Here is a 25,070-nt window from a genome sequence, read left to right as displayed (position 1 = left end):
ATTAATATAAAATATTTTGATTTGTGGCATTTTTACAGTGTTATATTTTGTCTTTGCTTATTTGTAATGCCTTTTAAAAATGTCAATCCACCTCAGCTCTTCATTTCATGGATATATACTTTATGCTAATAATCACAATGGCCACAAAATACAAAATTGTCTCTGGGAAAACTGTGAAAAAACACACTGTGGGTACCTTGGTAACTGTGGAACATGTGTCCGTTAATTGGATGTTTATTTGATAGCATCAAACATATATGTAATGCCACTTTATGTTTTAACAGTTTTACGTCCATGAACGTTTTTGTTTTTATTTTAAAATTGTACAACATCCATTTACATTGACAACAATAACACATATGGCATTTTGACTGATAAAGTACAAATGGCATTTGAGGGAAAAGTGCACAAGTAAATAAAATACAGTAAATACAATAAATAGCATAAAAGGGAAATGTATCAACTCAGATTTCTGAAACATCGGGGTGAGTTTTCATTATGTCATACAATCGTAGGACTTTATGTCCTTCAATAAGTTTGAAAGACTGCATGTATAATTTGAATTAATTTCTCAAGACAAAATTGTATTCTATTTTTGTGTATAAAAAAGGTATTGTCCACAAATGTTGCTGTCACAGAGCTCAGGGATTTTAAACATTATTGTTTAATTGTCCAATTGGCCATTATTGTTACAAAAAGTACAAATCCATTGCATGTAAATCAATGAATAAAATAGTTTTGTTTTTGTTGTTTTCCTCTGCTTTGTATTTTGGTTTAAAAAAATGTACAGTAAATTGTAACTGTTTTCGGAAAGATACTTTACAAATAAGTGATTTTTATTATTACTACTAACATCGTTATAATATTGATGTTATATTACTATAGTGATCATACTGTTTTTTTAAAATAAAGTCGGGCCAGAAAATCTGCAGACTATAACGTGAGAAAATTAGCAATGTGTTAAAAGTATTGTTAAACTCCAGATTCTTCCACACAACATCTTTATATTCAACTATAGTTAATGTGTTTCTCTCAATCCTCAATGCATCAATGACACAGTGGCTACATCGATAATAAGTTTGAAAATAAATGCTAATGAGTGACGAATAAATAAATAATACCTGCTTTGTCATAATATAAGAGTAAAAGTAATTTATTCACATTTCCCCATACTGTTATCTCTCTGTCTTATCGTACATTTTGTTGGCAAGTAGCACCGTTCCCAAATGACCGCAAGTTGGTGTGCTCATACACAGCTGTGAACTCACTCAGAGAAATAAGCTTTTTGGTCTTTTTACGGCCTTAAGGAAAGTTTTACAAATATGAAACTCCATACATGTAAAACATAGGATATATAGATCAATCAATGTATATGTCCATGTCTCGAGGTGTCCCGTGAACACTTTCACAGGTGTCTCAATATGATTGTGGTTAATGGGACATTTGCCTTGTGGGCCGCTTGAGTATTTTTTGTTGCAGTACCACGAGTGGCCACTGAAAAAAATACTGCAAGGCAGACAGAGGGGCGGTGCTCTATCCGGTGCTTATCCACGGAGGAGGAGCTGGATGTTTGAAAGTGGCGGGCAGTGACAACACTCATTTTACAGAGGTCGGCCTGGGCCATATTCATTTGGAAAAGGACAAATGTTAACAAGAACAAACAGTCGAAAGTAAACGTTTTATTAAGGCTGGTAAGACACTCACCGTTATCGAGAGCCGCAGCTTTCGTGGCACTGGAGGAAACGTGGAGAGGTAACGTTAAAATGTACGTACTGCTAATAACTGCAACAAAGCTAGTTACCGCTACCCCTCTGCTAAAGTCATTGTAACTTATTTATAAGTATAATCTGTGAACGTGGCGAACGACAGTTTGTTACCCGACCGCTGCTGATGTCAAGTCAATAAAAATGCACTTTAATTACCGCAAAAAACACAGTCTCTGGTTTAAATTTCAGTACGTCTTCAGCGAGTTAAACTTTAGGTGTTGTTAGCTAGTTTCCTTGTGTATCATACAGAGACCGACCGAGTACGCAGAGATTTTCTGCCCCAGAATTGTAAACTTCCAGGGTTGCACTGCTCGGTGTCAGTTTCTCCGGACGTGGTCTATCGTTATGAAGTTATGGCGTCATCCTGAGCTTCATTTATAGTGAATAATGGACTGACTGCAGTGATAGTCTGACTATTAACTCACGGTGATACTGCTGCGATGTGGAAACATTATAAGTTTAATAAACCACGGTCTTATAATGAAAACGTTATTCTCGTGTAGCATCTTTAACATACTGTACAACTAGTAAACCCAAAGAGACAGACACATGTTAAAATGTCAATACAAATTCTGTAGCAAAATCCAGCTGTACAAAATATGGCCTCTTATCATTTTATTAATTATTTAAGTCACCACACTTAATACTGAGTAAACACAAATGTACAAAAAAAACAAAAACAAAACATAAATATAGCAATGCACTCCACAGCTATACATCAAATAATGAGTATTATTATAAAATATAAGGACATACACCACAGATATATAGTGACTAAGGAATAGAATATTAGAATTAGGAATGCACAATATTACCAGCACGACACTGTCTGATATTGGCTTTAAAATATATTATTGGATATCAGCAAGATTCTGTATTCTCTATGACTAAGGCTGAATAAGCTTGACTTCCATGCTAGTACCCTCTCCAACTATTTTTTTTTTATGTTTATTGTACAGTGAAGAAAGTGTACATCTGCCTCTAAATAAGTGTGCAAAGTATGTTAATATTTTATTGTATACACACCCTGTGTATACAAAAACATTTTTGGTGTACATGAGGTATTAGTGCTGCGTGGCGTGCTAAGCAGGCACAATTTAATGAAGACTGGTAAAAAAGGAATCTGCCAACAGAGTGGTACTCCTGTCAGTGTCCAAGCCTCTGTGTGAGACACTTCAGTCAGTAAATGTGTATTTTTAAAATTGATTTTGTGGTTGTACTTAGTCTTGCAACACTGTAGTGACCAGGTGACAGGTTTATAGCTGGACCAAATTCAAACCAATGCAGGGTCATCTTCACCCAGGAATAAATCTTGTATCTTTTCACACTAGACAAAAGACAGATGGACATTAAACAGATATTGGACCTTTTTTGCTGAGGAATAAGATTTTTTAATTGGATCTGTAAGGGCGCTATACTGGACTGTCATCTCAGTTTTAACTTAGGGAGGGACCCACATGATCGTGTACTAAAAGTTTGCCCTGACTGGTGACTAAAACAAAGAACAGGGACGCTTGGATCTCAACACACACACACAGGGTGTGTGACCTCATTCCTTGCTCAGGACACCACTACTCTTTAAATTAAAATAGTTGTTAGCTGCTCTATTAATTTTTAACATCTGAAAACTATAAATGCTAAAAATTGGCAAAAAAAAAGTCCTCTGCCTGTTGAAATGATTGCAACATAACTTGGACTCTCTAGAATTATTGGTTTGTTAGAACATCCTTGTTGTGTTTCCTGTCTCATAGATTTTTAAACCATGTCACATGAGGACGCTAAGGTGATCCCAGTGCGGGTTGCTTTGAGATGTCGTCCTTTGGTACCCAAAGAAATCAATGAAGGATGTCAGTGCTGTCTCACGTTCGTGCCCGGGCAGCCACAGGTATGTGCTTAACAATTTAAGAAAATATTTGGTTTGTACCTTGTCTGTCTTTAAGACTAATATTTTTGTACCATGTCAATTATATCCATATGTGTTTCACTGCACTAAACACTGTGCGCACAAATTGAAAGTGTTTGCTTTTCAGGTGATTGTCGGCACAGAGAAGGCTTTCACCTATGATTATGTGTTTGATCCCGCTGCTGAACAAGAGGAGGTCTACAGCACCGCAGTGTCCCCCTTACTGTATGGCCTTTTCAAAGGTAGCTGCATTTTAAAAAAAATAAGAATTCTTCTGTTTTTGTTGTTCTACCCTGATACTGGTATGAAACCATGTAGGGCAGAAGTTTAGTAAAAGGTGGACAGTGATCCAGATCAGGCCCCAGACGCCACCCTAACTGGACCTGATCCTCTACTGATGAATCATTGATATTTGCCACATTTTGATGGAGCCTTTGTATTTTAACTGGCACAGCTTTTGTAGTATTTGTGGCACCAGCCATCCATAAAATGCATACGATTACCTTTGTTGTAAATCATCATCTAATGCCTCTTAGCCAATCAAATCAGTGGATTAGCGTTTATTTTTTTCTCATTTCATTTACTTACTGAATTGTCTGCTTTGTAGGCTACCATGCTACAGTTCTTGCATATGGACAAACTGGATCAGGAAAGACCTTTTCCATGGGAGGAACATACACATCAGCACAGGAGAATGATCAGTTAGTTGGGGTTATTCCACGAGTCATCAGGAAAATCTTTGAGGAAAGGGAGAAAAGGACGGACTGTGAATTTCATCTGGCAGTATCCTATCTGGAGGTTGGTGGATTTATACTTCCCATTTAGTGTATTAATTTGTATTCTTTTTTGTAAATTATATTTGTTATACCATACCATGTAGTCTTCAATGTACTATAGAGCAATACATTATTACTTCAACCCACGGAGTGGGAGTGGGAGTGAAGTATTGTTTTTGATGACTGTGTGTGTCTGTGTTTCCACACTTGCTTGCAATATGAGCAACAGAGGCCCAAGAATTTTGAATGGGGTGAAGTCTGCCATCTCTGATTGCCTTGTTTCCTATTGTGTTAGATCTATAATGAAGACATATTGGACTTGCTGTGTTCGTCTAAAGATAAACCTACCCTCAGCATACGGGAAGACCCCAAAGATGGCATCAAGGTAAGTGGTTGACATTAAAAAAAACAAATAAATAAATAATTATGCTACACTACACCAAGCCAGAGCCAACTTGACACAGTTAGAGTAAGCTGAAGCATACTCTTACTATATATGAGAAAGATAGAATTCACTGTGGATGGTTTCAATAGCCTGTGTGTTGCGTTCAATGTCCTGTAGTAAATAGTAAACCACGGTTCTAAACAGAAACTCTTGGTCAATCACTTTTTACTAACTTATTTTCACATACTGTGCATCTGATTATTATTGTTTTTAGTTAATTTCAAAGAAACTGAACTATTACTTTTGTGGTTGCGGCCGTATTTTACAGATTGTTGGATTGACTGAGAGGCAGGTGTTCTCTGCCCATGAGATGGTGGGATGTCTTGAGCTGGGAAACTCTGCTCGCACTGTGGGCTCAACGGCAATGAACGCCGCTTCTTCGCGCTCACATGCTATCTTCACCATCACACTGGAGCAACGCAGAGGGACAGACAAGTCAGTTTCCTGGTTTCTCACGTAATCACTATCATATTTTGGCCTGATAGACTTTGGGCATCAGATAACAAATTAGCCTGATCAGTAATTGTGAGAAATGTCAAGATAGTTAGATGTTTGTGTCTGAGTGAAGGTTGTAGAGGTCAGGTAAATGTAGATTTAATTTAAAGACCTTTACAAAACAGGCTAACATTTCACATTGTGTGTTTCAGTGTGGTTGTGTGATGCAGCATAAATATTGCATTAATATACATTATTATTAACTTATTATTTTGCTATATTTTTTATATTGTTTTGTTGCAGAGCTGACTCAGTTGTTTCAAAGTTGCACCTTGTGGATTTAGCTGGGTCAGAGAGACAAAAGAAAACCAAAGCAGAGGGAGATCGTTTGAAAGAAGGTAACAATATTAATTCCACTAATTTAGTTTACTAATTTAATCTCCTCAACCCTCACTTGATGGTTTTTCCAAATTGTGTAAATGCTACAGTGCAAAACTGCACATGCCCTTTATTTGTAATTTAACTCTAACTGTAATAGCATAACATAATATTTATTGTATTATTTTATTTTCATCTTTAGGCATCAGCATCAACCGTGGCCTTTTGTCTTTGGGTAATGTGATCAGTGCACTGGGGGATGAAAGCAAGAAAAACGTCTTTGTTCCTTACAGAGACTCCAAGCTCACCCGCCTGCTGCAAGGTAGGCTTTGATTTATATGTTCAAAAGTTGCATTAGGTCCGTCTCAGATCTCATCTTACATTTAGGATCTTCAAACATGATGCTTTTCAGAAAACATCCAGGGTTCATCGTGCCTTTCTCTGCTTTAAAGCTTCTTTACTCCATTTGTCATTGTAACTACCTTTACTTTGCTTACCCTTACTACCTTCTCTATTATAAATATGGCTGCATTACTTTTTCATACACATAACAGGTGTACAAAGCTGCACTAATACAACCCAGGTAATGACTGCAGATTCTTTTCCTTGTGTTTGTTCGCTCAGACTCCCTTGGAGGCAACAGCCACACTCTGATGATTGCATGCATCAGTCCTGCAGACTCAAATATGGAGGAGACGATCAACACCCTCCGATATGCTGACAGAGCTCGCAAGATTAAAAACAAACCTGTTGTCAATGTTGACCCCAGAGCTGCAGAAATGAACCGTTTGAAACAGCAGGTAAAGACACAACTAAAAAGCCACTGTTGCTTTCCAGGTTGAAAATATTTTGAATTGAATCCTGTTTGACATACTGAGAGTGTATGATACACAGCCTTTGACATTCAGTGTCTTGATTCAAACCTCAGGTTCAGGAACTGCAAGTGATGCTGCTGCATGCTCGTGGAGGAGTTGCCCCAGTGCTTTCCGGGTAAGGTACAAAATGTCCCGGTTACGTAATACAAGATAAATGCGCACAGTGTTATATGCAGTGCTACCCATAACAAAAGGCTGCAGCAGTTACGTAGTCCCTTTTGTTCCAGGCCAGAGTCAACGGAGAAGGTTACCAAGCTGCTGGAAAGAAACCGCGCTCTGCAGGATGAGAACAATAAGCTGAGCAGAGAGCTGAGTGAGGCCGCTGGACAGACCGCTTTCATGTTTGAGAAGATCATTATTGTAATGAGAATCTTTACTTTTATCTCCTTTTTTAAAAAAAAAAAAAATCAATGCTGAACGCACTGGTAAAAATGCATAGATTTGTTCAAAGGCAATAGCTTAAAACGAATACCTTTTAATAATGCTGTTCAGAAGTTTTTTATCTGTCATTTCACTGTTTTGTATTGTCCATGTTTTTATAGACGGAACAAGCAAATGAGAAACTACAAAGCAAAATGGAACAACTGCAGCATCATGCAGCGTAAGTCATGCAAGTCATGAAGCATGGAGAGCTTTGGTCAGACCAAGGTCTAAGACACAAAAGTACACTATGACAAAATGTCAAGACATTCTTTAAGTGTATATATGTGATTTCTATTTGTTGCATACAGACACTCTGGAAATCTAACATTTTACATGTTTTAGTCACAAAACACCATCTTTAGTTAAGAGTTCTAATCTGACTAGATCTTATGTAGAAGGTGTATTGACATTATATTCAGCCTCACTCTGAATTGGTGTTTATTTCAGATGCACTGTCGATCTTGAGAAATTGCTGGAGACTCTGGAAGATCAGGAACTGAAGGAGAATGTTGAAGTGATGAGGAACCTACAAGAAGTCATCATAGAGCTCAAGGTAGAAAAGTCAACTATGCACCAAAGCATAGAGCGTAGTAATATAGAAATCTGCAATGGATTTCAATTTTGAGTGAATTAAGTCTTTTTTTTGCACAAGCTGATGTTTAATTGGCAGGTATCTAAGTACTTCAAACAGCTGCATTTTGCAATTTGAGTAAAAGCTTTTAAAATGAATCCTGAGGTTTTACACAATGTAAATTTGCCACTGGATGATGTTTATGTTCTCAGTACAATTTTTGATAACGTTGACTCACTGTTTCACTGTTTGTTGGCTCGTCTAAGACTGAAAGTGCAGGCATCGCTGCCTCCATCGACGCTATGGCTGCAGGAGAGGAAGAGGTTTCTGGGAATGGCAGTAAAAATGCAGCAGACGAGTCTTCAGCAGTATGTTGACGTTTAAGTTCTCTCATTGTTGACATGAAATTGCATTTGTCAGAATCCTTTTCAGTGTTACTGTGCTTTTGTTTTATTTCAATTTGTTATGAATTAATGATAGTTGGCATGTTTTGTTTTCCAATTAGCCTTGAGACCTTTTCACATCAGCAGCAAAACAAATAAATGACAAATAACTGTGAGGTAAATTTACCTCAGTATTTATGTTTAGAGTGACACAATAATCGAGACATTGTAATATCGCAATAGTCCCAATCTCAGCTGATGTAGTGCGAAAGGCAGGATACACCCAGTCCATCACATGACCACATATAGAGGCAAACAACCATCCATTCTCACACTCGCGGTCAATTTAGAGTGTCCAATTTACCCAATCCCCATATTGCATGTTTTAGACTGTGGGAGGAAACCGTAGAACCTGCAGAAAACCCATGCACACGCGGAGAGAACATGTAAACTCCATGCAGAAAGGCGTGTTCTGACAGGGTTGTGAACCCGGGTCATCTTGCTGCAAAGGCAAGAATGCTAACCACTACTAATGACCATATATATTTGTATATATAACAACCTTAGTAGAGTAAACTGAAGAGAGTAGAGCTTGTTTGGTTTAGGAGCTGATGTAAAACTTCAAAAGAAAAAAAAAGCATCTTTTGCACACTGGATGGTGGTTATGTATTTTCTCCTTCCCCTTTTAACTTCTGAACTAAATGTAATTTAAGATATTTCCTTCCTCTCACAAATTAAACAGGATGCTCCTGCCAATGTGAGTAAGGACTCCCCAGAGGCTTTTGCAACCCATCATGCACTGCGACAGGCTCAGCTCTCCAAGGAACTGATTGAGCTGAATAAAGTTTTGAGTTTGAAGGAGGCTTTTGTTAGGAAAATGTGCCAGAACGACAGCCAGTTGGAGCCAATGCAAACCGAACATCAGGTATGAGAACCTTTGATTCATTTTTGACTCTGACAGTAATTTTACTGGAGATCTTTGATCCTTATCAGTATTATTTAGGTTTCTATAAAGTTTATTAATATTAAGAACATTTGGTAAGGGTAAATGTTTGTTATCGCAGACAAAATACTGTACTATGCACATGTTAAAATTTTATGTATGGATCATTTGAGCATTGGAAACATTAAGTTTAAAGCTCTTAAAGTCTTTTTGTTTCATGATATGGATTATTTTTCTCAAGTGGAACATTTTTGTGTGTCCTACAGAAAAACGTGCATATTTTACAGTCTTCAGTGGAATCTCTGCAGAAGGAGAAACAGGAACTTGTTTTAGCACTTCAGTCTGCAAAGAAAGACACTAACCAGGCTAAGTATGAACACAGATTTTTATTAACGTTTGACTGTATCTAAAATATTTTTGCTTATTTATGGAATTGATGCATCTTTATGTAATATTTCAAAGGTAATTTAATGAGCGCTCACTCCTGACCTCCATCGTCTGACATTCACTACTTTCTTGTAGGCTCAGTGAGCAGCGGAGAAAGAGGCTGCAGGAGCTTGAGGCTCAGCTCACAGACATGAAGAAGAGGCTGTTCGATCAGTCAAAACTGCTCAAACTCAAAGAATCATCTGTCCAGAAAGTCAGCAAGCTCACGCAGGAGATACATGTAAGACGTGATTCTATTTACATATACTAATGATGATGTTAATGGGTGCATTGAACCAACCGTTAAACATGGATTAGTATAAATTTTGATGAAAGAACATTTTCCTGATATTTCTATTGTTTAGACATATGTAGCTGAGATGTCATAGTCTTACCTTGATGCAAAACACGTGTAAAAGCTCTGCGTAATTCCTAAAGAGGAGGACATTAAGTAGAGGAGAACAGAAAGATCAGACTCCTGCTGTGGGGCTTCAGCACCACTGATAGAGGGAGCTAAACCAGCTCAGTGTTTGTCGTTAAACTGCTGCCAATAATTCTCTACACATTTGTTGAACAGGTGATTTGATACCGTAGCATTTCCGTAAACTTTCTGTACAAATGGTGACGCACAGTCACCATTGATTCAGGGCAGAGAATGTTGCTGAATTTTACATGATTTGAACACTTTTTTTAATCATTCAAATTGGGCAAGGAGGTGACAAAGTCAGAAGAGATATTTAAGAATCCCAAGTACAATAACATTGTTTCTCACAGTCAATGAAGACCCAGCGAACACAGCTGATGAGGCAGATGAGGGATGACTCTGAGAAATTCAGACACTGGAAGAGCAAGAAGGACAGGGAGGTGCTGCAGCTGAAGGAGAAGGTTTGTGAACACCCGCCTCACACACATGTCATTTTGTCTGATTCCCTCAGTGTTTTTGCCTTTTTATGAGTTAGGTTCTTTGTTCTCCTTTTATTTTTACCAGGATCGTAAGCGCCAGTACGACTTACTGAAACTTGAGAGGGATTTCCAGAAACAGGCCAATATTTTGCGTCGCAAAACTGAAGAGGTAAGTTTTGTCTCTTGTCTGTTATTTCTAATATATTCTAATATATTCTAATATATTGCCCTTTAATATGTTCAACATAGGTAATATACCAAATATAGATTGTATTTGATATCCAGAATGGAATTTTCTCTGGTGCACCCTCCTAGTTGCAAACACACTTTCTTCTTATCACCTCACTTGGAATATGTGAAACAGCTTGAATTGAGTGTAATTTTAAATAATTTAAAGTAGTTAATTGCAAGTCCTTTTTTTTCTGTAGGCTGCAGCTGCAAACAAACGGTTGAAAGATGCCCTGCAGAAGAGAAGTGAGGTGGCAGAGAAACGTAAAGATATTCACAACAGAGGGATAGAATCGGCTGCTTCAAGAGTTAAGGTAGGAAACGTGTTCTAACATGTCTCTGTCGTTACAATCACGTTTATTTAGTTGCACCGTTGAAGAAAATACCATTACCCAACTTGAGAAGGTGCATGAAATGTTCCATTTTCAAGAGTATAGTCATATTTTTCATATATGTTGGTGTTTACTCTGTATCTATGTGATTAGACATGGCTCCTCAATGAAGTGGAGGTGATGGTGAGTACGGAGGAGGCTCGGCGGCACCTCGGTGATCTCCTGGACGACAGAAAGGTCTTGGCTCAGGAGATCAACCACCTCAAACAGCAGCTCGAGGCTGGAGAGAGGCCTGCCTCCAAAATCAGGGTGAGTTACTCATTAACACAGAATGTTGACCAAACCGATAATTAAAGACTTTAATTGCACTATCAGAGTAAAAACAAAAAAAGTTTTACTTTGTGTGTGTGTATGTCTTTGAATGCAGCGTCGTACACTGATCATTTCCGAGCTGGAGAGCCATGGGGCGCTGGAAACGCCTCTGACCAAACAGGTGGAGAACCTGGAGACAGAAATGAGTCTCAGGTGAGTCTGAAAAACCAGCTCATTCTCAACAATTGATTAGATTTTTGTACATCAAAGTAAAGTAAAAATCCATTAATTCAGGGACTCTTTTCAAACAAGGTTATTTCATAAATTGCATTTTGCTTTTCAGCAGTGTGATCGTTTAATCTTTGTATTTTAACAGGAACGCCCAGATTGCCGACCTGCAGCAGAAACTTCTTGTTGCAGACAGCGAGGGGCGTTTGAAACAGCGTTTAGACAGCATCAACAGCATAGTGGACGCCAAGTGTGCCCTTAAAGTCTTGATATCTGAGGTGATTATTTTTCTTTTAGGAAGTTATATCACCTGTGTGTTCAAGCTGCTGTTAGTGGTGTCATCATTACCATTCAACTTTGTGGAGTTCAGACTCCAGAGCCAAACAACAATGCTTCCCGATGTCATTAAACTATGAATTTTGTTTTGATTGAGAGACTACTTGCAGCAGAAATGACACACCGAGTGTTTACGTGAGTAAATCATGTACTAATCTGCTGCTCTCTTTTTGTGCTTTTCCAAACCCCCTCTTCATATAGCTGGTCTCTGCTAAAACAGCCGGTGCCAAGCTGGAGAGTGAACTCATGCAGGAAAAGGGAAACTCACAAGATTTAAGGAAGATGCTCGCTGATGAGAGAAATGTGATGTCAACCATGGACGTGGAGCATCAGCAGCAGATGGTGGAGCTAGAGCAGAGGCATCAAGAGAAGGTGTCCACGTCTTTTTTTCTTTTCATATATTCCTGTCTAAAAGGAAAATGCCTATTCATGTTGTTGATATACTGTGTGATACATTGGCTTTTCTATTCTTTGCACAGGTGCTTTACCTCCTTAACCAGTTACAGAACAAGCCCATATGTAATGAGCCGGACAACACAAAGCAGCAAGAGGAGGATAGTTCAAAAGAGAAGGAGCTTCTCCATCGCCTCAAAGTTCAGGTTTGTGAATCAGTGTATCTAGTTAACTCTCATCGTTGTGGACAAAGTCATGCATGAATTAATGATGCCATTATTTGGAACATAATTTCAGGAAGAAGAGCTTGAAAAACGGAGAGAATTGAGTGAGCAGAACCAGGAACTGTTGGAGCAGAATGAGCAGTACAAACAGGTAACTGGGAAATTTCACAACAATATTTTCATAATCATCAAGAAATAGTCTGTTGATTATTTTCACAATTACTCAAGGAATCGTTTGGTCCATAAAATGTCAATAAAATTTTGGAACATTGTTTTTCAAACCTGGAAATGATGGATGTTCTCCATAGTCTTCTTTTATCCACAAGCCAAAATGATTCTGTTTTAATGATTTCTTTGTTACGTGGAGCAGAGAAACCAGATAATATTCACATTTAAGAAGCCGAAAATCAGAAAACTTAAACTCTCAAACCAATGCATCAATTAGTTAATGATTAATTTAGTAATCAATTTACAATTTATTGAGTAATCATTTCAGCCTAACTGTTTTTTATCATTTTAATGAGGTCTATTGTTCACCAGCAGCATATCTGTATAACACATGCAAATACAAAATGTATCATCTGGTAGTTTGTCATAATCGAAATATAAGTATAAATGCATAAATATGATTGGTTGGTTGGTTTTATGCTTATTTTCTTTGACATTTTTTGGAAGTGTAGTTGTTTGAGGTACTGAAAGTTGGTCTAACACAGCCAGGTAATGGGATTAGGAGAACGACACAACCACTGAACAAAAGGCTTCACTAATAAATGATATTCCTGATTAAGTCTATGTTTCCTTAAGTGCTGCTTAGACAGCAATTCACAAAAAAGTCCATGAAGAATGTTTAACTTGTTGGTACACAGGAGCTGCTACTCCACTGCTGCCTCCTTTGCTAAGTTTGTGTAACTTCTGTTCAATGTGATTGGAAAAACTGAACTCACAAATGACATATTTGAACTTGCCGACGAAGGCAGCAGTGGATCGACAGTTCTTGTGTGCGGCGATGTGAAATTTTACAGGGAGAAAATGCTGTGACACAAACTTCAGTAAAAGGCTGTTGAATGGCAAGAAAAAGTAAGCAGGGACTGACTTTATTAGGGTAGCATTTTTATGTTGCTAAAATGTGTTTTCACTGAGAATGAGTGCCCATGTCTCAAGCTCTCGAGCTGAAGCACAGTCCAGTCAGTGCTGAGAAAACTTAATAAGACCATACTTCTTTTTTCCTCTGCAGAAACTCTCATTGCTCCAGATGGTGAGTGGGAAGAAACTCTTGGTACCTTCATCCAACAGTGAAAAGAGCCCAGATGACTCCTTTGAATATGTTCCCCCAAAGGTCGGTTATTGCAAATGTTTTACCTTTTGTATGAGGTTACATCAGGTGTTTAACGTTTAATGTCAGGTTATTTACGTGTAGCCACTGAGATGACAACTGAAAGATAGCAACACACACCAAATATGAATGATCCTCCTGTGAACATTATCATTTCTGATTTAACATAATGTGTAGATACAAAGAAAAAGTTGTATTTTGAAGTTTCTTAGCTTCTTTCTGCAATCGACAGCCTAAAGGGAAGCGCTTCACCACAGCTAAAGCGCCGCTGAACATGGCCATTAAAATCGAAGACCTGGTGTCTCCCAGTGAGGATGAGAACGAGCTGGAGGAGGAGGAGTGGCGTCCTGAGAAACCTGAGAAGGGACGTAGAGCCTCAAAGAAATCCAAAGCTACTGGGGTAAGACTCATGGCAGGGCTGGGTGTTTTTTTGTTATTAATCAGCCTGCTTGACCACCATGTCACTTCATTAGACAGTGACACATAATTAATGACACACAGAGATGCAAACCAGAAAATGTATTTTCTTCTTTTAATAAATGTTGTCACTCACCTTAAAATGGCAGTACAGGTGTGTTTGCTAGAGACCATGACATAAAGGGTGCAAATACACATACCTTTTTTGTCGGAGCGGCGTTCAGTCAACACGGAGACAGCGTTTCAGGGGGCCTGGAACGCTGTCTCTGTGCTGACTGAACGCCAGCCCTCGTGTTTCCGTGTAGACGGAGAATACGATACTTTAGGAAAACAATGACGTCCTATTCCCAGCTCTCTCTTGCGCTGTCATTCATTGTCTTGTGTTTGGAGATTGTTTGACAGTCTACCAACTACTGTCAATGAAAAGTAACTACTATCAGCCTGAAAAGATGCTAGATATCACTAGAGAATGTCCTGCCTTTTGGAATTTCACACACAGTGAAAAAAAGTGTTCAATTGTAAAATAAAGAGAGGAGAAAACAACCCTTTTTTTATTACTTTAATAAACAATACAGATCAGTGATTGTTCCACACACAATCTGCTGCACTGAACATCCACAGCTCGTTCTTGCCTGTGACTCTGAGCACACACAGCACAGTCAGCCCTGACTGTGTTGTGTGTGCCACTTGCACAGAGAATCAACCTTAGACATGGAGGCCTTCTCTCACTGACACAGGGAAAAAACACTCAACAAACGGCTGATTTAGTGAAAATCTATACCTGTTTAAGTCTAAAATATTTAAAGAATGTGTTTGCCACATTATCTCACTCTTTCTAGCTTGATTTTGTGGATTTGTAAACTGCTCACACCTTTCACCAAAGTCATTTTAAGTGTCTGTCACGTAGGAGTGGTTGATCAGTAATCAGCAATCAGTATTTTATCGTTTACATTTTAAAAACCCTGAACTCTACTCTTTTAAACCTCTCTTTTAAAGGAAGGAAGTAATGTACATGTGTGCTGAATGTACATACAGGACATGCAGATTATTAAACATCTCATTCAGCTGGTTTGCTGTGTTTTGTTTTTTTTTAATAATGGAATAATAATTGGAATAATAATTGAAGATGCTAAGACCATGATTGTGTTTGTCTTTGTTTAGTGTGCGTGTAAAGGTCGCTGCGGTAACAAGCAGTGCAGGTGTCGCAAAGGAAAGATGACGTGTGGAGAGAACTGCCAGTGCGATCACGAGAAATGTCGAAATATGGAAAACCAGGCGCCCACTGAGGTTAATCTTTAAATTCATTTTTTGTTTCCTACAGACAAAAAAAACATACTTTGTTTGTGTGACACAGTTCCATACATTTGGTATAAATCGATAGCATTATTCAATGTCGCCCTCAGGACATGGAAAATGTCTCCAGAGACTCTGTGGCACTTGAAAACATGACACCCGAAAGCCCCGACAACACCACCTTCTTCAAGCCGCCATCTTGTACTCCCACAAAGAAGGTAAACTCTACTCTACTACGATTCAGCAATACTGAAGGCAGCCTTGAGAATGACTGGCGTGTATTTGAGACTCCTCAGTTTCCTGTTTTATTGTCGATGATTTAATAATCAGTCTTGTAGCAAATTTCAGACACCTTCGATATTCCACAAAACCAGGCAACCAAAGACAAAATTCATGGCTACAGATACGTCCATGTTGCAGTGGCGTCTCATTCCAGCTGCATAGAAATGCTGTTCCATGCACTGGACACTAGAGGGCACTTTCCTACATTGCAGGACTGTTTCTGTTTTACCAGTTATGTAAACTGCATGTAAGTCACTTTAAACCAGGGCACCTTAGTAAAAATAATGTGGAGCCACAAAAACTATTACACCCATAAATTGTAGATAATAACATGTGTAAAGGTTTTTATACAGATGTACTATATATATAAAAGACCAATAGTTTGTTGCATTTATGAAAAACAAAATGTATAAAACACAGAATTATGTATGTCCTTCCATTGTTGTTGAAATTAAAATGAAACCACTTTGAAATAAATTAAGCAATATTTGGATTTGGCATGTAGTTCATGCTTGAGGAAACCTGCCTGGCATAAATAGGTACGTGGATCCTAAGCTGGACAAGTGTGTCCAAATGTGTACTTCTTCATGTAAACATTATTGCATTTAAGTGTCGGGAATGACTTCCATAAACACAAGTTGAGGCTTTTTAATCTCTGCAGAGGGGTTGTAGAGCCACATGTGGCTCAAGAGCTGCAGGTTGCAGACCCCTGGTTTAAACTGACTGATTAATTGTCTTAGTCTCATCACATATTACGTATGTGTCTACTGTATTCTTCTTATTAAGACAAACGCAGTAACCTACAGTATTTGGTCTACAGTGCCACTCAGACATCCAGAGGCTTAAGAACTTAAATTAACCTCTATATATAATGTGCATTATTCTAGGTGCTCAAAGAAATCGGAGACATGGGACATGTCTCTGCAGACCTGAAGATGGTCAGGAAGCCCCTCTTGGTTGAGGAGGAGGAGGAGGAGGAGGACGACGACGAGGACAGAACAACAGTCAGCTTCCTCAAGAAGAAGAAACGAATCTTGACGAGTTTCCAGAACAGTTTTTTCTCTGGATGCACTCCCATCAGAGAGGAATCGTAGTGCGGACACTGTGGTGGAGCTTTTAACTTTAGTTTGTGTCTCTGTGCGTTCTGTCTAAATGTTTTCAGCTTCTCTTTACATGTGATTTAACTGTTTTGTCGTGTGACTTGAAAGTAGACTGTAAATCACCTTGTTGTTTTTTTCCCCCTGTAGATGGTAACAAAAAGACTGTGAATAGCATTGGATTGTTTTCTGGAGTTCAGAATGAGATGACCAGGCCTCCTATGAAAGTTTTACTTTTCATCTATTACATAAAAAATTAGAACTAAAAAATACTTTGCTAATCATTTTTCCACTAATCGACTGTCACATTTTTATACAAGCTCCATTCAACACATACTTGAAGGTGTTTTTTCAAACTGTGCTTATAGTGTTAGAGCTGAATAAAGTCTTTTTAAAAAGAAAACAATGTTTTGTCAAGTGCACTAGTGGTATCATTAAATGATGGAAAGTAATGTAATGTATTTCTTTTTCTTTAATGTGTCTCTTGTAAATCTCGCCAAACATTCAGAAGAATAAAATAAAACAAAGCAAACTGGCTAAGTCATTTTATGTCTTTGTGTTTAATATGTCTTTCTCTATTTATTCTCTATTTATTTATTTATAAAGTCGTAATAGTACGACTTTATTCTCGTAATGTTCGGTTTTGTATCATTTAATTTTAAGATTTACACTGCTTTTCTCATGTTGTCGCAGGTGGCAGCTGAACGCCTTGATTAATAATGACTTAATTCTCGTAATATTACAACTTCATTCCCATAATATTACGATTTTATTCTCAGAGTCTTACAACTTTATTCTCAGAATGTTATGACTTTGATCTCATAATAGTACGACTTTATTGTCATAATATTACGACTTTATTCTTGGAATATTAGGACTTAATTCTCATAATATGACTTTATTGTCATAATATTATGACTTTATTCTTGGAATATACGACTTAATTCTTGAAAAATTTACATATTTTTTCTTCTCAGTCTGGCCCTAATACTCTGTCGTAGATTTTCACTTAGTTGTGTTTGAAATGTATATAACAGTAAATAAACAGTAGACCAAATAAATGATCATATTATTCTGACATAAAAAAAAATCTATAATTTATTTGTATTTTCAGTTTGTGCGGGCGTGGACAATTCCAATTCCATTATTGTGACCTTATCTTTCTTACCTCAAGGCAATCCTTTTTAAATTTGGAACAAATGTTTACAACTCCTGGATTAGGTTTTCAGGTTTGTGGGTGACCAAAGGTCAAGGTCACAGTGGCCTTACAACACATGTGTTTGGCCCCGTGCACATCTTTCAGTCTTTGTCCTGAGCTCCTGTCATTCGATAAACATGGACAGACGCGTGGTGATGTGACAATGCAGATTTAGTCGTGAGGCTGTAAACAGAGTCTAGAGAAGAAACAGACGAGTTAATAACAAATAACAAGATAGACATCACTGCTGTTTGATATTGAGTGAATACAATGTCAACCAAGTTACTCTTTGTTGCAGGGTTGATATATAGTATATACGTACGTACCGAAGCTCAGCATAAATTCTTACAAATGGATTTTCTCTACTCTTTTTTTTTCACTTTGACCATTTTTCATTCACTTGTTACTTAATTCAATTCAAAAAACTTTATTTGTCCCCAGGGGGCAATTCACTTCAAAAACAGTCGGTTACTGTCAGAGGTGAAAAGTAATGAATTACATTTACTCATTTTACTGTAATTGATCAGGTTTTTTGTGTACTTGTACTTTTTAAAGTAATCTTTAAAATGTGTAATTTTACTTTTACTTTGTATTTTGTTTTGGAAGTACTGTACTTGACTACATTTTAAATCACAAACACAAAAATGTCACTTAGTAAAAAGATGGTGGCCTGAATTGAAAAAAAACAAAACACTGGAAACTTGAATGATGAGGACAGGTGAGTTAAAGCATTTGTGACCTTTGACCCATTTTGACTGATACATGATATGTTTACATATTTCATTTTGTCAGGACTTTAATTTGTAAAGGTTTGCCTTTAATTAAAAACAATTCATGTGAGATTTGTGTCCCCACACAAGAAAGAACCCCAACCTTGTTATTAAGGTAACTAACTTTTACTTTGAGTACATTTTTTAAAAAATGTGCTTTTTAGTTTAACTTGAGTACATTTTTAGACCAGTACTTTTGCTTGTACTTAATGTTATCAAAGTAGTGGTACTTTTACTGGAGTAGAATATTTCGGTAAACATATGTCCGCAGACTACGTAGAGAAACTCAAGCATATCATAAAAAAATACGAAACAGTGCAAAACATCTTAGTTTTTTTACAAGGTTCTAACAGCACAAGTCAGTGGAGTGTGACTTCACATGTCAGTGAAGTGAAGTGTGCACAGAGAAAGCAGCAGCAGCAGCAGCAGGACATGAAGTGTTTGCCTCAGCTGGAGTCTGTCATGGTGTGAAGCAGGTATACGCCGGTGATTAGTGGCAGCGTCTGCATCATGTTTGTTCATCCGTTCATCCCCATTCTGTCGTGCGGAAAGCAGAATAAACAATTACGAGTGAATAAGTTATTTATCAAGCAGTTCAAGTGGCGGTCAGTGGGATTATTATACACAGTGACTCACTGATCATAAATTACGACAGGCAGTGGATCAAAGACTGACATAGTGTGGCTTTAGCTGGAACCCTAATATCATGTAACAGATTCAGACATGAAGAGAGCCTATTTGTTGTATAACAGAGTATAAGGAGGAAAATGATCACAAAAACATGAGGGGCTAATAAAAAATCGTTTGGATCATTTCCTTGATGAACCGATAACTCGTCGTAAGATAAGACGCACTTTATTGATCCCTGTCATCCAGCAGCTCAAGACAAGAGAGTAGATAAAATAAATAAATGGTAATGGTAATGATAAACAGAAAAAAACCAATGTTACATACTGAGGTTATAAAGTCCAGCCAGGAGGGATATGATTGTCAAATGATGTACAACATTTTGTGAAATGTTTGTTTCTAGTTTCCCAAAAATGTCCACATACATCTCTTGTAAAGACATTACACAATAACACAATCACATTTAAGAAGCTGTAATCACAGAGTTTGTTTTTCTTTAATTTACCTTTATGTGCAAGGTATATAAAATCAATATAAAAAGTCGTTTTATAAAAGTCACTCAAACTGATTAACCCAGAATTGTACATGCGTATACATTGTTTGGTTTTTATAACCTTAGAATAGGCCTTATAGTTAAGGAAAGGGACCCTTATTTATAGAAGGCGCCATCTTGTGGCACCAGTTTCTTCAGTAGCCTGAACGGCAAACAAGACAGAAGCTTAGGATGCACTGTAGTTCCCTGTACCCCACTTTTTATTCATAACTTTATTGATGCAATACCAACAATGCAATGACCTTCAAATCGAATTATAGGCCGAAATTGAGTGCATTAATCCAATGTCTTAATCACTTGCGATGTTAAATGGAAGAATGTGGATATGTGATTCTTCCAGTAATAAAACTGAGTGAACTACTTCACTGAAAGTCAATTTAAATGAATAATATTGCGCGGAACAGACGGGGCATTGTTGTAAAAACATGTCATACCGATCGGGCACTTTGTTTCTCACAGTCTGCCGTTTCACCACTAGATGTCCCCAATGCTCACACACTGGACCTTTAAAGAGACGCGAGCACTTGATTGTTTTCATCTTAAATAAGTTTGTTAAGTGTTAGTAAAAGAACATCATCTCCCCCGATGAACTCAGTCCTTCCGAAAAAATTCGAAAGATTACAGGCCGAGCCAGGATTCCGGGACTGCATGTGACTCAGTGCATAAAATAATTTCATGCTCAGCAGGAACGATACTGTTATCTGCTCTGAATTGCAGCTGAAATGATTATAACCTCAGGTACCCAGCGTTCACAGGATCGAGGAGCGCCGTTATCTGCGTGGCAGATTATTAATAACATATTCTCCCTCTCAAAGACACTGGACTCTGCACTTAGACACACCAAACCCTTGAATGTCAGAGATAAGATAGCCTGCCATGGCTTTTCACTGCGGGTTAGACTTTCTTTACTGCTTTCAAGTGGTTTCTGTCGCATAGTGAGGGCAACAAAACAGTGATTCTTGTTCAGAAATGTCCATATGAGGAGAAAACGGCAGCCCGTCCCACTGATATAGAGGGTTCTGTTTAATGATCAATAATCCACTTGTATGAATCAACAACACGCCTGGCACTGTCTGTTTTTCACACATTTAGAGAAATGAAGTATGGAATGCAAAAACAAACACTAAAGGGACAGTTCAGACTTTTTGAAGTGGGTTTGTGTGGTGTACTGACTGAGATGTGTTCTGCTTTATCTTGTTTAAGACCGCTTTTACTGACTGACTGCTTTTCTCCACTTTCTCCCTGCACCAAAGTCCAGAGAGAAAATCGGTGATTTTATTTTATTATTATTTTATTTTTATGTTACACGGGAGATGATCCACTTCATTATTACGCTCAAATGTGTTACTTTGTGTCCTCACTGATTGAAATACTTTTATTCAGTTCCGTCTTAGTGTACACAAATTCACCAAATAAGGCAGCAGTACAGGGCAGCAGCTCAAAAGCTAAAAACACTGATTTTTCTCTGTGCAATTTTCAATTTCCAAGTTTTAAAAGACTGCCCTAATAACGAGAAAAAGCACCAAACCTATCCTTAGGATATTGTAGACTTAAGCGGGCGTAGATTTTAATAAATGAACCATTTGTCTCAGGTTGGTTTCCTGGTGCCAGTGGTGCACACAGAATGCAGCACTATGACTCATTTGATTCAGAATCCCATTTACTCAGTCCTTCCGTTGCTGTGTTGTCTTTACTATCATGACAATTTGTTTAATTAGGAATCGTTTTGCATTCAGCGTCAGAGTTCCCTGGTGCAGTTCGACCAATCTTTAAGGCGCCGTTCAATCCAGGCCTTTCACTGCGTCGCCGCCGCTGCTGCTGCTGCTGCTGCTGCTGCCTGGTGTCGTTGTCAGTCCAGAACCTTTCGTTTCCTTCCTCCTACGTTGTTGCGTCATATCTCTGAGCCTCATATCTGCTTATACCACTGGATCTGCGGGGGCGTGTATATGCACATGAAAGGAGAAATGGATGCAGTGGTAAATGAAGATAGGAGGACTCACGTGCTGATTACTTCACAAAAAATAAAAGCCCGCCGCTCATGTCATGTCATGTTGAAGTTCTTTGAGCAAAGTCTGTCATTACAAGAAATCTGAATGTAATGGTAACAAAAGAGTAGAGAGTGTTTGAAATTCTATTAAAATCCAAACAAGCTTTAAAACTCTTATTAAACCAAGGGCCGAGTGCCCTATAGGGTGCCATTTTCTAATCAGCGCTGGATGCCCACAAGGAAAATAAAACTGTTCATGTGGACCATACTTTTGCTTGTGGATGCCCCCGTCAGTTTTATTTAAACAGAAAGACTTTTTTGGACCTTTGTCCTCACAAGTTTCTGCTCGGCCAGGCGTGAGTCGTGCTCACAGACGTCAACAACTGGCAGATCAAATCTATTTTTTTAAATTATTTTGTCAACGGTCGATGCCTTCAGGTGTTCAAGAGTGAAGAGAAAGGTGGAAAATAGGGATGTTCTTTTTTATAACGGGGCTAAAGGTGATAATAGGTGACATTTCCTCAAAGCAGGTGATTTATTTATCGTTTGACGAGGTTTGAGATAAAAAACAGAGATAAAAAAATAGTCTGTTTTCTGTTTTCTTAACGTTTTCATGTGAAAATAGCTTTGTTAATTTGAACCGAGGAGGTCTATAGGTTGCGTGCCAAAGGCACCTGAGTGGCAAAGGGCAGCCCTGATAAAACTACACTCAACTGGCATACGTGACACACCCGAGGGCCTGATCACATGTGACGACGCATTGTGCTATGATTCTCAAGACTCCAATTGTATTGTCCCACTGGTTATACAAGCGTGTGGAAGGCTTCAGCTCCTGCACAGACAGGAAAGAAAAATCATGAAATAGAGACATAATAAAACATGACTACACTGTGGCAAGAATATAAATCAGGTGTAAAACATTATAAAATATAAAAGTAGACACAAATGGATCAGAGAAGCTACTGAATGTGTATAAGAATAAAAGAGTAAACAGAAAAGTTGTCTCATTCAGTGATTCCCAAAGACTGGGTCAAGACTCACAGATAGGTCACCAGAGATTCATTTAGCAGACTTATCTATGTGTATAAAAGGGATAAATGATTTGTTTACCAATTGAAAATGGTAGGTGTTACAGATACAGCTTTAGGTTACAAAATCTGCTCTTGTCATGATTTATATTGTGATTTGGGCCGTGAAAATTTGCTATCTTTAAACAGTGGGGTCCCCATATGGAAAGTTTTGGACATAAACACTGATCTAATTTATTTAGAACAACAAAATAATCAGTATAATCTTATACAGACTATAGTCCAAAATGGACATGTGCGTCACATCCACTGGTGCTTCTTATCATTTCAGATGCAGTAAGTTAATAAGATCAGGGTTTTTTTTTCTTTGACTCTGACTCAGAGTCTTGCAGAGGTGGAGTTGTTTGTGTGTGAATGCATATTTTGTGCAGGGGACAAAAGAGATGTGCTTGACACTGGCCCTACCCTCGATGTCAGTCAGTGTAGAATCAGGATGTTGGACTGAGGGGCAGGGCACTGGGCCTGTTAAATATTGACTGCAAGTGTAATAATTAACCTTCCTTCAACTCCCGATCTCTTAAACTGGCTGCTCTGCATTGCTGCCAGTGCTTGACTGTCAGTGCTGACATTAACATCAGAAAAAAACAACAACAACCAGCTCTTCTAATTGCTGTCCACTGTCAGTATCAGCGTCCCCATGTCTTGTGCTGCCTCTGCTTTGTCCCCGCCGTGGTCCTTCTCCCTCTCTGCTGCTCTGTCCGTCCGTCCCTGTCGCTCTGTGTCACAACAACATGCCTGCTCCTCAAACCTTTGGCCTCATCCTGCGACAAACCAGCACGAGTCACGAATTTAGAGGTGAGTATGTGAAATTTACAGGATTTATAATGATTTGGGAGGACATTTCTGTCCAAACACGACCTGAAACCATGGGGCGAAGCTGAATTTGTTCAGAAAAACTTTAACTTTACTTTGTTGTTTTTTGTTCTCTTTACCTTAAAATAAATTGTATGTTCTTTTTTGCTCAGTATAACATAAATCTCGCCAAACTCATGTTATTATTAAGGTTATTTTTCCACCATTGATTGAATAAAACAAAGTTTGTATTGAAGTGTTATTATTATTTTTTTTTATTTATGTGCCTGTTTCTGACCCGTAAAAGGCAGAAAGTAGGTGGATGCAGTCCGATTGGTCTGCCCAAACTTAAAAAAAAAAAAAAAGGTGAAGTACAAGCATAGGCCGCTAATCATTTATTTAATTGCTTTATTGTTCTGTTTTTCCCCGTGTTTTACTGCCACAGTGAAGCAAAGTCTACCGAGGGATTACTTTCAGCAGAACAAGACTGTGTCATAGAATTAAAAAAAATAAAAAAATAAAAAAAAATAACATAGTCAAACACTGATTTATCCAATCTTTTGTTTGTGATAACGAAGGCAGGTGTAAGGAACAAGCAGGAAGCGTGCGTGAGGCCTTACAGGTGCACAGGTCAGACACACCCATGTGTTCACATATTAAAAAGCGCCCTCATGTTGACAGCTGCCATAAAACCTGCGTTATCTACACAGGCCTTGGCCCTTTGGCCGTGCTGTTGGAAAAGAGTGTGAGCAATGATGCCGACTCTTGGGGCAATAAAACTGGGTGGAGGGAATTGTCCAGGTCAAAGTCACTTGCCAGTGGAGACTCCTCACACACTAAAGCCACAACCCATGAGTCCACATCCCACATTAACCTCACTGCTTCCCTTCTCTCAGGTTCATCTCCAAATGGCTGTGAGGAAACGGGTAGGTGTGATCTCGTGCCGCGAGGGAACAACTGGAGATCCTCTGGTGCTCGCTGGATGTAACAGCAACTCCATGTGGAAGTAGTGTCTGTTCCAGTGGAGGTGTTGTTACTTTCCGAGAGCTGCCAAACACCATTTTCTCTCCTTTTTTTTTTCTCTATCCATTTTGACTCCAACATCTTCAACGTGTTGACGGACGATCACCGTTGGAGAGCAACGAGGCACAAGGTGATGACCTATGAATTGACAGCCAGTGACTGTAACATCTGCCTGTCAGTTCTGTAGGCCACTGCTGCGTTTCTCCGTCTAAACGTGCGCAGATTTACATCAGAACTACGGCTACTTTTCAGTTGTTGTTGTTGTTGTTTTTACCATGAATAGTGATTGTTCTTTCTTTAACAATAAAGTATCTTTAACAATTAAAAAAA

The 25,070-nt window shown here is 38.4% G+C and overlaps 1 protein-coding gene across 2 annotated transcripts; it reads left to right on the top strand.

Moving 5' to 3' along the window:
* Nucleotides 1-1,562: 1,562 nt before the first annotated feature.
* On the top strand, nt 1,563-17,246 carry kif4 (kinesin family member 4). Of its 2 annotated transcripts, none has more exons than XM_044042827.1 (31): nt 1,563-1,752; nt 3,518-3,651; nt 3,797-3,911; nt 4,277-4,467; nt 4,741-4,830; nt 5,159-5,325; nt 5,629-5,723; nt 5,906-6,025; nt 6,328-6,503; nt 6,632-6,693; nt 6,806-6,938; nt 7,121-7,179; nt 7,449-7,554; nt 7,839-7,940; nt 8,698-8,880; nt 9,165-9,268; nt 9,421-9,565; nt 10,099-10,209; nt 10,313-10,396; nt 10,656-10,769; nt 10,941-11,096; nt 11,215-11,312; nt 11,476-11,605; nt 11,865-12,035; nt 12,143-12,262; nt 12,354-12,431; nt 13,515-13,616; nt 13,846-14,013; nt 15,192-15,317; nt 15,434-15,541; nt 16,493-17,246. In XM_044042827.1, the coding sequence occupies exons 2-31, from the start codon at nt 3,529-3,531 to the stop codon at nt 16,697-16,699; spliced, it is 3,744 nt and encodes a 1,247-aa protein (XP_043898762.1). In that variant the 5' UTR covers nt 1,563-1,752; nt 3,518-3,528; the 3' UTR covers nt 16,700-17,246. The 2 variants fall into 2 exon arrangements, with proteins under 2 accessions (XP_043898762.1, XP_043898763.1); XM_044042828.1 differs by having other exon boundaries at nt 1,563-1,765.
* Nucleotides 17,247-25,070: the final 7,824 nt, after the last annotated feature.

This window comes from Solea senegalensis, linkage group LG13 (assembly GCF_019176455.1).
Source record: "Solea senegalensis isolate Sse05_10M linkage group LG13, IFAPA_SoseM_1, whole genome shotgun sequence".
NCBI lineage: Eukaryota > Metazoa > Chordata > Actinopteri > Pleuronectiformes > Soleidae > Solea > Solea senegalensis.
This window is presented reverse-complemented; position numbering and strand designations above follow the sequence as displayed.